At 37.4% G+C, this 14261-nt stretch overlaps 1 protein-coding gene across 2 annotated transcripts in view; it reads right to left on the reverse strand.

The window, feature by feature from the left end:
- NAALADL2 (N-acetylated alpha-linked acidic dipeptidase like 2) overlaps window positions 1–14261 on the reverse strand; it is a 1153076-nt gene that overhangs the window by 205282 nt on the left and 933533 nt on the right. For both annotated transcript variants that reach the window (XM_029214633.1, XM_029214632.1), the window contains one exon: window positions 7179–7325. In XM_029214633.1, coding sequence (XP_029070466.1) covers window positions 7179–7325 — 147 coding nt within the window. The remainder of the gene's footprint in view (window positions 1–7178; window positions 7326–14261) is intronic.

A 14261-nucleotide genomic window follows, 5' to 3' on the forward strand; every position in this document is an offset into this window, starting at 1 on the left:
TGGCCAATATTTTCATGTAAAGCCAAGGCTTTTTCTCTGAATACTGATCTGTTGAATAAAGTTCTATGATTTCTTTCTTGTCATATATTATCTACATTTCATGCTGCCTTTTATTTAAAGTGGAATTATTAAAGACATTTTTGAAGTATGCTGAGTGCAGAATGTGTTTAGATGACTACAATTTTCCCCAACTTTGAGAGTTGCCTGGACCATTTCATATCAATTCTTTATTAGCAACTCACCTTTTAAAGTGTTATCGCTACAGGTTTCTAAGAAGTCATTTTTTTCATACTCATGATTCATAATTTTATGTAACAATTAAATTACCTAGTTACTAAAAACAAACACAAAGGGCATATATAGGTCTGAGAATAGAGCTGACTCCAGGCAAATGTACCATTGAAACAGACAGAACTGAGTGTGCAAAAATTCAGGCAGGATCTCATTACAATGAGCTTCAAGCCTTAAGCATTAATCATTATGTTTTAAGGGAATGAAAATAGTCAATGAATCCCACAAATTGGTTAAGTGGAAGTCATTTAAGACAATGTCTACTGTACTGACTTATTTGGTTGTTTATATGTCTGAGTCCCAATCTAGACTGTGGTCACTGTGAGGGAAAGAGGGCATTTTTGGATTCATCTTTGTATTTCTAACAGAGTGCTGGATTACAACCAATGCTTAATAACTAACTGCTGGCTAAATTAATGAATGTGTTAGAATGAACCAATATCTGAATAAATCACATCTGGAATTGCCTTATATTCTTAACTTAAATGTTACCAAATTTATAACTTGGTCTATCATTAAACCTATTGCAAGTAGTGTTATTGAAATTATCAAAAACTTCATTATAAAACAAGTCCCCTCATAACAGGCATGATCACAAGATCATCCCTGAAAAGAGCGTTAGAGTTAAAATACAGTGCGTATGCTATATATTTTGATCCAATCACTGTAGGCATTCAGAATAAATATTCTTATTTAGAAGTCCAAGCAAGGACAATTGCTAGGGGAATCTGTCCTCCTCCCAGCCATTTCAAAATATGAGGCAATTTGAAATATGATCTTTTGAATCATCCAACTGAGTCTTAAGAGTGTCTCCATTCTTTGTCTTTTCAATATTTGTCTCATATTTCAATTTCTTGTGTTTACTCCTCAGGCTCTTGGAAGCATACTGCAACTTTAGCAGCACTCCCTCTGTGACAGGCATTTCATATACTGTACAAAGCTTTTCAAGTCTGCTCTATAACGGTTGATTTGTTGATTGGGGTTTAATCTTCCCTTCTAAAAGAAGGATTCCAAGGAACAGAATCCTTTGTAGGGTCACAGTTTATGAGAGTGTTATATTCCCTACTTCATGCTGTTTGCCAGGTGAATGGGATGGTAATACTCAAAGATGACCAAAAAAGGTAAACACAGGTTATATAGAATCACAGTTCAAAATCCTTGTAACAGGGACTTCCCTGGTGGCGCAGTGGTTAAGAATCCACCTGCCAATGCAGGGGACACGGGTTCAAGCCCTGGTCCAGGAAGATCCCACATGCCGCAGAGCACCTAAGCCCGTGCGCCACAACTACTGAGCCTGCACTCTAGAGCCCGCGAGCCACAACTACTGAAACCTGTGTGCCTGGAGCCCGTGCGCCACAACAAGAGAAGCCACTGCAGTGAGAAGCCCATGCATCGCAGTGAAGGGTGGCCCCCACTCGCCACAACTAGAGAAGGCCCAAACGTGGCAAGGAAGACCCAACGCAGCCAAAAATAAACAAATAAAATAAATAAATTAAAACAAAAATCCTTGTAATGGCAAAGTTAAATAGCTAGTCAGATATTATAAAGGATAAAGCACAGTCATCCCTCAGTATACGTGGACAACCCCATGGATACCAAAATTCATGGATGTTCAAGTCCCTTATATAAAATGACGTAGTAGAGTTTGGCCCTCCATACCTGCAGGTTCTGCATGTGGATACGGAGGGGCCTACTGTAGAACAGTTTAACCAAGGCCATTTCCCCAAATCAGTATTTCTTCAAATGTGGTCCAGAGGCCTGCAAGTGTCCCTGAGACCAAATCTATTTTCATAATAATAGTAATATTACATGGCTTTTTCACTCTCATTTTCTACATTCATAAGTGTATAGGGTACAGAAAGTCCATTAATAGGGTTTCAGATTCCATACTGGAACTAACCTTTAGGAAACTAATACTTGCCATTTCAGTATAGTATCAAAGAAAAATGTCTGTCATTGTATGAATAGACTATTAGACCATATTTCATTCATATATTTCCACCAAAACAACACGTTACAACAGATTAAATGCAGAAACAGATATGAGAACCCAGCTACCAAGTATTAAGTCACATTAAAGAGACTGGCAAAATGTAAAACAGTGCACTCTTCTCATTTATGTTTTCTTGTCTTGGGAAATGTAATTATATTTTATAAAAATAAGTTATTTATATTAATTTATAACAAGTATATTACTGATATTTTTAAAGAATTAATAAATACTATATATTTCTTCAGTTTTAACTTCTAATGTGGTAAATATTTGCACATATTACTTACATAAACAAAAAGCTCTTCTGTTTGGAGTGCTCAGTACTCGAAGAGTGCAAATGGGTTTTTAAAACAAAATGTCTGAAAACCTTTACTCTAAATGAAGCAGGTCTGATCTGAAAATAACCATACCATATATTTTGTTCTGACATTTTCCTTTTCCTAAAATAACTTACAAAGAAAAGGAATGAGCTAGAGAGAACACTGAAGACCCCCTCTCCACCCCGTTTCCAGCTGGCACATTTTGAAGTAGAAGAGGTAAAATCTCATTTCTAAGTGACATTAATTAGTTGTATAGCTATCAGTATAAAACAAATGCTATCATATACTACAAAACATCAGTACAGCTTATGCATAGTTACACAAACTATTTGGTCTCAAGTCAAGAGATATTAATTGACTTGAATTCTTATTATCTGTTAACATAACAATGACAGTGACTAATTTCCCAACAGAAAATGTAATGACAGAATGACCTCTAATTTAAGTAACGTAAGTTTTTCTTCAACTTAGTAGAATAAAACAAAGAATCAACATGTAAACTATGAGTTACTTTGCTCCAAAATGTGTTTATGTGTATTGTATCTGCACAAATTATCATTTTTATCCCATAAAATTACCTTAAAGTTCACACACACACTCTCATGCTGCTGTCTATCAGTTTAAGAATCAGATTGATATCAAACTCATCTAACTTAAAAAGAATTAATAAGAGTTTCAAAATACCTAGGCTACTTGGTTTTCGTTTTCTGGATTACCAAAGGACATTAAAACAATTATGCAAAAACCCCTGCTATATAAAAGCTATCATACCCTTTTATCTCATTATCATTTAAATGTTAAATGCTCCATTATAGAGGTAAATTGGGTTTAAAAAGGGATTTTTAAAGCAGAAGAGCAAAAAATATAAGGTTAAACAGAGTGAAGAATCAGAGCTTCAAACTGTAATATAAAGTTTACTAGGGCAAGGACTGATCTTTTGGTATACTAAGAAAGCCCGACCCTCTGACATGCCCTATATAGAGTAAATATACTGATCTGGAACAAAAGTTATGTGAAACAGCTGTTAAGTGACAGAAGAAATGTGCATTGGACCACCAGCTTGTCATAAATATTGCACTCTTAATCAGAAAGCATCTGTCTTTTCATTTCCTTTTCAGCAATCTCTGCATTGTATTTAATCTGTGCAGAATGCTTCTCCTAACAGGTGCAACAATGTTTACAAATTGAAAACCTTATTTAAATGAAGTTTACAACTAGAGACGTTTCAATTAACAAGGCGATATCTTATGAGAAGGAATAATTCTAACATTTGGCAAACCCATAGATTGCTTTGCATTTGTGAAATTTAATTATTGAAAAATTAGAGTATAGATGCCAAAAAAGCTAAAGATGAAAGGTGCCTCAAGCAATCTATGCAATATACAGGCATCCAGAGAAACTACAGGGAGAAATTGCTGGTGGGAATGTGGATAGTATGAAATATTGGGAATAGATATTATAAAATGTCATATTTCATCAAAAAATAATTTTAGAACTAATAATGTCCCATATGTCCATAAAAAGTGGTGTCTACGGCACTAATCTACTTTCCTACAGGTAATTTTTCTCTTATTATCATTATTTTTGAAATTGAGTGTAAAATACTTATAATCAATCTTGCTGGATTAAAAAAACTGTCAGAAATTCTAAGGCTTGCATTATAATCATCTAAATAAATTTTAAAAGGATAGTTTCTTCAAAAATATGCGTACAAATTAGCACACTTAGAGTGCGTATACAATTTTTAAAGTGAAAGGACTACAAAATTATCGACTTTAACTTTTTTACTCAAAATTAGTGCAAAGATAATGAACTCACTTCCTACAGGGGCCAAACAGGTAACAGAGGTGATACAAGTCTGGTGAAACATGTGGCCCTTTAGGTTGATCAATCATTCATTTCCCAATTTTTGATAGAAAGAGATATTGAAGAAATATTCTTTAATATTGTAATCATAATGCACAATTTAGCCAATTGTTTCCATGGAAAAAAAGGAATCCATTTCTTCCAAAAATTCAAGTTTTCAATAAAGCGCAGAACAAACAAAAGGTATTTGTGGACTGGATCTGGCCCTTGGGCTTCCAATTTACAAACTTTAGTTTAATAGTTGAGAACATGGGCTTACTGTTAAAGAGATCTAAGGTCAACTTCTATCTTGGCCATTTATTAGCTTTATGACCTTGGATCAGCTACTTGATTTTAAGCTCCATTTCGTCCTCAGAAAAAAAAAGTGTTAATAATAAAAGGTGACTCATAGGGATATCATAAATATTGAATGAGATGAGGTAATATAAAATATTTGCTAATATAAAAATTTTAGCAAAGCAAGCACTCAATAAGTGGTAGATATTACATACTATACATATAGTATATTATGCAACACAAAAATATAACATATATTTTAAATTTAATTGCATGGGAAAAGCTCTAACTTCCTTACCAGCTTTTACTAATTGACATTGGATAAATATCCTTTATATCATGGGTAAAGACTTTCAATGTTTATAATTCCTCTTAATAACTGTATACAGATATCTATTATAGGTTAACGCAGAAAGCAAAGATCATTATCTGTTCTTTGGAGAATTTACCGTACAAAATTATCTCATCTCAAGCATTCATATTTTGTAAGGGACAAATCCATTAAAAAAATTTTCCACACTAAAGCACTATAAACAAGGTCATTAGTTATAAAGCATAGAAAATTCTCTTTTAATTGCTTTTTTGGAGACAAATACAGTAGAAAATGAAAATGATTTTGATGGGAGTTAGGCATTCTGTGTATAATTTGAAAAACTGATTAGCTTCTTCAGACTAAGCCAGCTCTAGCCAATAAACTTTAGCCTGAGTGTTTCACATTATAATAGTACCTTCTGAGAAAATCACTGGGACCTGTTTCCAAATCTTCTCCCATTAACACCTCAGATCTTCCAGCTGATCCTCATTAAATCCCACCTCTTCAGCCTTAGAAGCTTGTTTTTCTTAACGATTAACAAGCTCCTCCCGCCCACTAATGTCTTCTTATTGAAAAAGTTTAGAAATTCTCCCTAATATGTAAATCAGATAATAATAATTGTGATGATAGCTATAGTTACTGGAGGCCTTATTATATGCTTAAAGTTAGCCAAGCCCTTTACATGCATAATCTCATTTAATCCTTACCATGGCTCTCTAGATTCCATAAGTATACCAAGTTCCCCTCATCTATAAACCAATTCTGAAAGAAGTTAAATCATTTGTCTAGTACTTGAGTTCAGAGTCAAGTCTAGTGCCATACCTAAGGCTATACGATATTGCCTCTCTAAATTCTTGGCTTAAACTCAACCAAAATGAATTAAACATGTATTGGATAAAAGCTTTCATTCAATGTGTTAACATGACAGGAGCTGGATGGGCCGGGATGGGGTGGGGATGATAAAAAGATGTTAGAAGATATCAAGCAGGAAAATTAAAAGTGAGTTAATTTCTTAATACATCAGTTTCATTATATGTAGTGGTTTTGGTAAGAAAAAAGATACCTCTATACATGTACCCCGTTTTCAAACAGCAATAGCATATGAAAATTCCATTTTAAAAAATTGATAAATCACAGTGATTACTTTTGCATTACCCAAGAATTCATCTCATTACAATAGGAGTCACCCAGAGTTTCTCCATCTGTGAATTTAAGTTGTTAGTGATCATTTGTGTCTACTGAGGGAGTAAGGGGTGAGAGTAGAGGGCTGCAGAGAAACCTAAAGGTCACTTTTGCTAAAAGCTATCAGACATTAAGATATTGCATATCTGACTTTGATAAAAATATAATTTAAACACAACTTCCCAGGAACGTTTATAATTTGAAAAACAAAGAAGGCTTTAGTCTATTTTCCAGCCACTATTTTGTTAATGAAATAGTTACATCAAGAAGGCCACCCCAGAGGCTTTCAAACAGCTCCCAATAATGCATGCACAATTTGTAAAAGAAGGAAAAGTCTTTCAGCAGGTTTGGATCTACAGAGAAACAGTTTCCTGTGACATAACTCTGAGAAAGATTAAAAGGCTTAATGTCCAACAGAAGAATGAACATACTTAAGGTGAATCAGGTCTCTGTGATATTCTTTGGGAAAAAACTTCGTATCCTCACACACAAAAAAAGTAGCATCTTTTTAGGCAAGCAAACTGACAAACTTTGGGAAGCTAATCCACAAGACTCACATTAACATACAGCACATGAAATGCACTTTCCCTTGGGCAAGGAGAGGATAATCTATTGCACATGTCATCTGTTTCTGTGAATTCTGAAGATTACAATTATGTTTTGATGTTAATCCAACAACTGCACATTTCTTGCTGCGAAGCACACTGAAAATGTGAGTGACTGTATAAATCTTTTTAAATTGAATTCAACACTATTGAAAAGAGCTGATGTTTTCAAATATTCTTACAAAGCCTCTGAACAACAAGAATAACTTTCTAAATGAAGCAGCTTCTTATAGTTACCTATTGGGTAAGAAAGACAAAAAGCCAGGATAAAATAAAATTCTGCATGTCTGCTATATATATTGTGTGTGTTTTGCATTTTTGGAAACACTCACCTCTAATGCTTTGATGTCCTCATAAGTAAACCTCACGGTGGGAACTCCAAGATGGTTGATGAAGTAACTGGCATCATCTTGCATCTGTACAGAACTGATATTTGTTTCTGGGCACTGACCTCTTCTGGAACAGTTGAAATTATTTTTCTGAAAAACATAATTTAAATTGTTAGCACACACTATGCTTCTTAGGTTATCCCTAAATGAATGCTACTCAAAACGTGGTCCACAGTTCAGCAGCATCCATGGCACCCAGGAGCTTATTCGAAACATGAAATGTAAATGCTTAGTCTCCACCCATGTCCTCCCAAATGGGAACCTTTGGGGATGGAGCCCAGAAATCTGTGTAGCAACATTCCTCTACTGCGCTCATGCTCACTAAAGAGTGACTAGCACTGGACTAAATCAAGCTTTGCTTGTTATTGTTGCTTAAAAAGCATTTTTATCATAGATATATTAGCTGTAATGACTCGTTAAGAGAATGTTAAGTCCCTAAAAAAGGTTTAGTTTTGTCTTTTTTAAAGTTTTCCCACAAATTTAAAGGACAGCTTGGTAAGATATAATTCTATTCTAAAAATTTTTGGACAACCACAGAAATTTCTCAATTTCCTCGTCAAAGCATATCCCCACATGTGTTAAGAGTATATGCCAGGCGGAAGAGTAAGACACGGAGATCACCTTCCTCCCCACAGATACACCAGAAATACATCTACACGTGGAGCAACTCCTACAGGACACCTACTGAATGCTGGCAGAAGACCTCAGACCTCCCAAAAGGCAAGAAACTCCCCACGTACCCGGGTAGGGCAAAAGAAAAAACAGAGACAAAAGAATAGGGACGGGACCTGCACCAGTGGGAGGGAGCTGTGAAGGAGGAAAGGATTCCACACACTAGAAGCCCTTTCGCGGGCGGAGACTGCAGGTAGCGGAGGGGGAAAGCTTCAGAGCCGCGGAGGAGAGCACAGTAACAGGGGTGCGGGGGGCAAAGCCGGGAGATTCCCGCACAGAGGATCGGTGCCGACCGGCACTCACCAGCCCGAGAGGCTTGTCTGCTCACCCGCCGGGGAAGGCGGGGCTGGGAGCTGAGGCTCGGGTTTCGGTCGGAGCGCAGGGAGAGGACTGGGGTTGGCGGCGTAAACACAGCCTGCAGGGGGTTAGTGCGTCACGGCTGGCCGGGAGGGAGTCCGGGGAAAAGTCTGGAGCTGCCGAAGAGTTGAGACTTTTTCTTCCCTCTTTGTTTCCTGGTGCGCGAGGCGACGGGATTAAGAGCGCTGCATAAAGGAGCTCCAGAGACGGGCGCGAGCCGCGGCTAAAAGCGCGGACCCCACAGACGGGCATGAGACGCTAAGTCCGCTGCTGCCGTCACCAAGAAGCCTGTGTGCGAGCACAGGGCACTATCCACACCCCCCTTCCAGGGAGCCCGTGCAGCCAGCCACAGCCAGGGTCCTGGGATCCAGGGACAGCTCCCCCAGGAGAACGCACGGTGCGCCTGCGGCTGTTGCAACGTCACGCCGGCCTCTGCCGCTGCAGGCCCGCCCCGCACTACGTGCCCCGCCCTCCGCCCCCCACGCCCCCCCCACCCCTGGCCTGAGTGAGCCGGAGCCTCTGAATCAGCTGCTCCTTTAACCCCGTCCTGTCTGAGCGAAGAACAGACGCCCTCCTGCGACCTACATGCAGAGGCGGGGCCAGATCCAAAGCTGAACTCAAGGAGCTGTGAGAACAAAGAAGAGAAAGGGAAATCTCTCCCATCAGCCTCAGAAGCAGCGAATTAAAGCTCCACAATCAACTTGATGTACCCTGCATCTGTGGAATACATGAATAGGCAACCAATCATCCCAAATTAAGGAGGTGGACTTTGAGAGCAAGATTTATGATTTTTTCCCCTTTTCCTTTTTTTGTGACTGTGTATGCTTCTGTGTGAGATTTTGTCTGTAAAGCTTTGCTTCCACCATTTGTCCGAGGGTTCTATCCGTATGTTATTTTTGTTTGTTTTTAATTTTTTTCTTAATAATTACTTTTATTTTAAAAACTTTAATTTATTTCACTTTATCTTCGTTCTTTCTTTCCTTCCTTCCCTCCTTTAGACAATGAATCATCGCAAATTGAGGAGGTGGACTTTGAGAGCAAGATTTATGATTTTTTCCCCTTTTCCTCTTTTTGTGAGTGTGTATGTGTATGCTTCTGTGAGATTTTGTCTGTATAGTTTTGCTTCCACCATTTGTCCTAGGGCTCTATCCATCCATTTTTTATTTCTCAATAATTATTTTTTTAATTTTAATAACTTTATTATATTTTATCTTACTTTATTTTACTTTATCTTCTTTCTTTCTTTTTTCCCATCCTTCCCTCCTTCCTTCCTTCCTCCCTCCCTCCTTCCCTCACTCCTTTCTTTCTTTCTACTTCTACTAATTCTTTCTTTCTAATTTTTCTCCCTTTTATTCTGAGCCGTGTGGATGAAAGGCTCTTGGTGCTGCAGCCAGGAGTCAGTGCTGTGCCTCTGAGGTGGGAAAGCTAACTTCAGGACACTGGTCCACAAAAGACCTCCCAGCTCCACATAATATCAAATGGTGAAAATCTCCCAGAGATCTCCATCTCAACACCAGCACCCAGCTTCACTCAAAGACCAGCAAGCTACAGTGCTGAACATGCTATGCCAAACAACTAGCAAAACAGGAACACAACCCCACCCATTAGCAGAGAGGCTGCCTAAAATCATAGTAAGTCCACAGACACCCCAAAACACACCACCAGATGTGGACCTGCCCACCAGAAAGACAAGATCCAACCTCATCCACCAGAACACAGGCACTAGTCCCCTCCACCAGGAAGGCTACACAACCCACTGAACCAACTTTAGCCACTGGGGACAGACACCAAAAACAATGGGAACTAAGGACCTGCAGCCTGCAAAAAGGAGACCCCAAACACAGCAAGATAAGGAAAATGAGAAGACAGAAAAACACACAGCAGATGAAGTAGCAAGGTAAAAACGCACCAGACCTAACAAATGAAGAGGAAATAGGCAGTCTACCTGAAAAATAATTCAGAATAATGATAGTAAAGATGATCCAAAATCTTGGAAATACAATAGAGAAAATGCAAGAAACATTTAACAAGGACCTAGAAGAACTAAAGTTGAAACAAACAATGATGAACAACACAATAAATGAAATTAAAAATACTCTAGATGGGATCAATAGCAGAATAACTGGGGCAGAAAAATGGATAAGTGATCTGGAAGATAAAATAGTGGAAATAACTACTGCAGAGCTGAATAAAGAAAAAAGAATGAAAAGAACTGAGGACAGTCTCAGAGACCTCTGGGACAACATTAAGCACACCAACATTCGAATTATAGGGATTCCAGAAGAAGAAGAGAAAAAGAAAGGGACTGAGAAAATATTTGAAGAGATTATAGTTGAAAACTTCCCTAATATGGGAAAGGAAATAGTTAATCAAGTCCAGGAAGGGCAGAGAGTCCCATACAGGATAAATCCAAGGAGAAATACGCCAAGACACATATTAATCAAACTGTCAAAAATTAAATACAAAGAAAACATATTAAAAGCAGCAAGGGAAAAACAACAAATAACACACAAGGGAATCCCCATAAGGTTAATAGCTGAGCTTTGAGCAGAAACTCTGCAAGCCAGAAGGGACTGGCAGGACATATTTAAAGTGATGAAGGAGAAAAACCTGCAACCAAGGTTACTCTACCCAGCAAGGATCTCATTCAGATTTGATGGAGAAATTAAAACCTTTACAGACAAGCAAAAGCTGAGAGAGTTCAGCACCACCAAACCAGCTGTACAACAAGTGCTAAAGGAACTTCTCTAGGCAGGAAACACAAGAGAAGGAAAACACCTACAATAACGAACCCAAAACAATTAAGAAAATGGGAATAGGAACATACATACCAATAATTACCTTAGATGTAAATGGACTAAATGGTCCCACCAAAAGACACAGACTGGCTGAAGGGATACAAAAACAAGACCCATATATTTGCTGTCTACAAGAAACCCACTTCAGACCTAGAGCACATACAGACTGAAAGTAAGGGGATGGAAAAAGATATTTTATGCAAATGGAAACCAAAAGAAAGCTGGAATAGCAATTCTCATATCAGACAAAATAGACTTTAAAATAAAGACTATCACAAGAGACAAATAAGGACACTACATAATGATCAAGGGATCAATCCAAGAAGAAGATATAACAATTGTAAATATTTATGCACCCAGCATAGGAGCACTTCAATACATAAGACAAATACTAATAGCCATAAAAGGGGAAATCGACAGTAACACATTCATACTAGGGGACTTTAACACCCCACTTTCACCAACGGACAGATCATCCAAAATGAAAATAAATAAGGAAACACAAGCTTTAAATGATACATAAAACAAGATGGACTTAATGGATATTTATAGGACATTCCATCCTAAAACAACAGAATACACATTTTTCTCTAGTGCTCATGGAATATTCTCCAGGATAGATCATATCTTGGGTCACAAATCAAGCCCTGGTAAATTTAAGAAAATTGAAATTGTATCAAGTATCTTTGATGACCACAATGCTATGAGACTAGATATCAATTACTGGAAAAGATCTGTAAAAAATACAACCACATGGAGGCTAAACAATACAGTACTTAATAACGAAGTGATCATTGAAGAAATCAAAGAGGAAATGAAAAGATACCTAGAAACAAATGACAATGGAGACACAACAACCCAAAATCTATGGGATGCAGCAAAAGCAGTTCTAAGAGGGAAGTTTATAGCAACACAATCCTACCTTAAGAAACAGGAAACAACTCGAATAAACAACCTAACCTTGCACCTAAATCTATTAGAGAAAGAAAAACAAAAAAACCCCAAAGTTAGCAGAAGGGAAGAAATCATAAAAATCAGATCAGAAATAAATGAAAAAGAAATGAAGGAAATGATAGCAAAGATCAATAAAACTAAAAGCTGGTTCTTTGAGAAGATAAACAAAATTGATAAACCATTAGCCAGACTCAGAAAGAAAAAAAGGGAGAAGACTCAAATCAATAGAATTAGAAATGAAAAAGAAGTAACAAATGACACTGCAGAAATACAAAAGATCATGAGCGATTACTACAAGCAACTCTATGCAAATAAAAGGGACAACCTGGAAGAAATGGACAAATTCTTAGAAATGCACAACCTGCCAAGACTGAATCAGGAACAGAAAATATGAACAGACCAATCACAAGCACTGAAATTGAAACTGTGATTAAAAATCTTCCAACAAACAAAAGCCCAGGACCAGATGGCTTCACAGGCGAATTCTATCAAACATCTAGAGAAGAGCTAACACCTATCGTTCTCAAACTCTTCCAAAATATAGCAAAGGGAGGAACACTCCCAAACTCATTCTATGAGCCCACCATCACCCTGATACCAAAACCAGACAAGGATGTCACAAAGAAAGAAAACTACAGGCCAATATCACTGATGAACATAGATGCAAAAATCCTCAACAAAATAGTAGCAAACAGAATCCAACAGCACATTAAAAGGATCATACAGCATGATCAAGTGGGGTTTATTCCAGGAATGCAAGGATTCTTCAATATATGCAAAACAATCAATGTGATAAACCATATTAACAAATTGAAGGAGAAAAACCATATGATCATCTCAATAGATGCAGAAAAATCTTTTGACAAAATTCAACACCCATTTATGATTAAAAAAACCCTCCAGAAAGTAGGCATAGAGGGAACTTTCCTCAACATAATCAAGGCCATATATGACAAACCCACAGCCAACATCATCCTCAATGTTGAAAAACTGAAAGCATTTCCACTAAGATCAGGAACAAGACAAGGTTGCCCACTCTCACCTCTCTTATTCAACATAGTTTTGGAAGTTTTAGCCACAGCAATCAGAGAAGAAAAGGAAATAAAAGGAATCCAAATTGGAAAATAAGAAGTAAAGCTGTCACTGTTTGCAGATGACATGATACTATACATAGAGAATCCTAAAGATGCTACCAGAAAACTACTAGAGCTAATCAATGAATTTGGTAAAGTAGCAGGATACAAAATTAATGCACAGAAATCTCTGGCATTCCTATACACTAATGATGATAAATCTGAAAGTGAAATCAAGAAAACACTCCCATTTACCACTGCAACATAAAGAATAAAATATCTAGGAATAAACCTACCTAAGGAGACAAAAGACCTGTATGCAGAAAATTATAAGACACTGATGAAAGAAATTAAAGATGGTACAAATAGATGGAGAAATATACCATGTTTTTGGATTGGAAGAATCAACATTGACTCTACTACCCAAAGCAATCTACAGATTCAATGCAATCCCTATCAAACTACCACTGGCATTTTTCACAGAACTAGAACAAAAAATTTCACAATTTGTATGGAAACACAAAAGACCCCGAATAGCCAAAGCAACCTTGAGAATGAAAAACGGAACTGGAGTAATCAGGCTCCCTGACTTCAGACTATACTACAAAGCTACAGTAATCAAGACAGTATGGTACTGGCACAAAAACAGAAAGATTGATCAATGGAACAGGATAGAAAGCCCAGAAATCAACCCACACACATATGGTCACCTTATCTTTCATAAAGGAGGCAGGAATGTACAGTGGAGAAAGGACAGCCTCTTCAATAAGTGGTGCTGGGAAAACTGGACAGGTACATGTAAAAGTATGAGATTAGATCACTCCCTAACACCATACACAAAAATAAGCTCAAAATGGATTAAAGAGCTAAATGTAAGGCCAGAAACTATCAAACTCTTAGAGGAAAACATAGGCTGGACACTCTATGACATAAATCACAGCAAGATCCTTTTTGACCCACCTCCTACAGAAATGGAAATAAAAACAAAAATAAACCAATGCGACCTAATGAAACTTCAAAACTTTTGCACAGCAAAGGAAACCATAAACAAGACCAAAAGACAACCCTCAGAATGGGAGAAAATATTTGCAAATGAAGCAACTGACAAAGGATTAATCTCCAAAATTTATAAGCAGCTCATGCAGCTTAATAACAAAAAAACAAACAACCCA

The sequence above is a fragment of the Monodon monoceros genome, unplaced genomic scaffold (assembly GCF_005190385.1).
Source record: "Monodon monoceros isolate NGI ecotype Baffin Bay Population unplaced genomic scaffold, NGI_Narwhal_1 Super_Scaffold_11, whole genome shotgun sequence".
Classification (NCBI taxonomy): Eukaryota; Metazoa; Chordata; class Mammalia; order Artiodactyla; family Monodontidae; genus Monodon; species Monodon monoceros.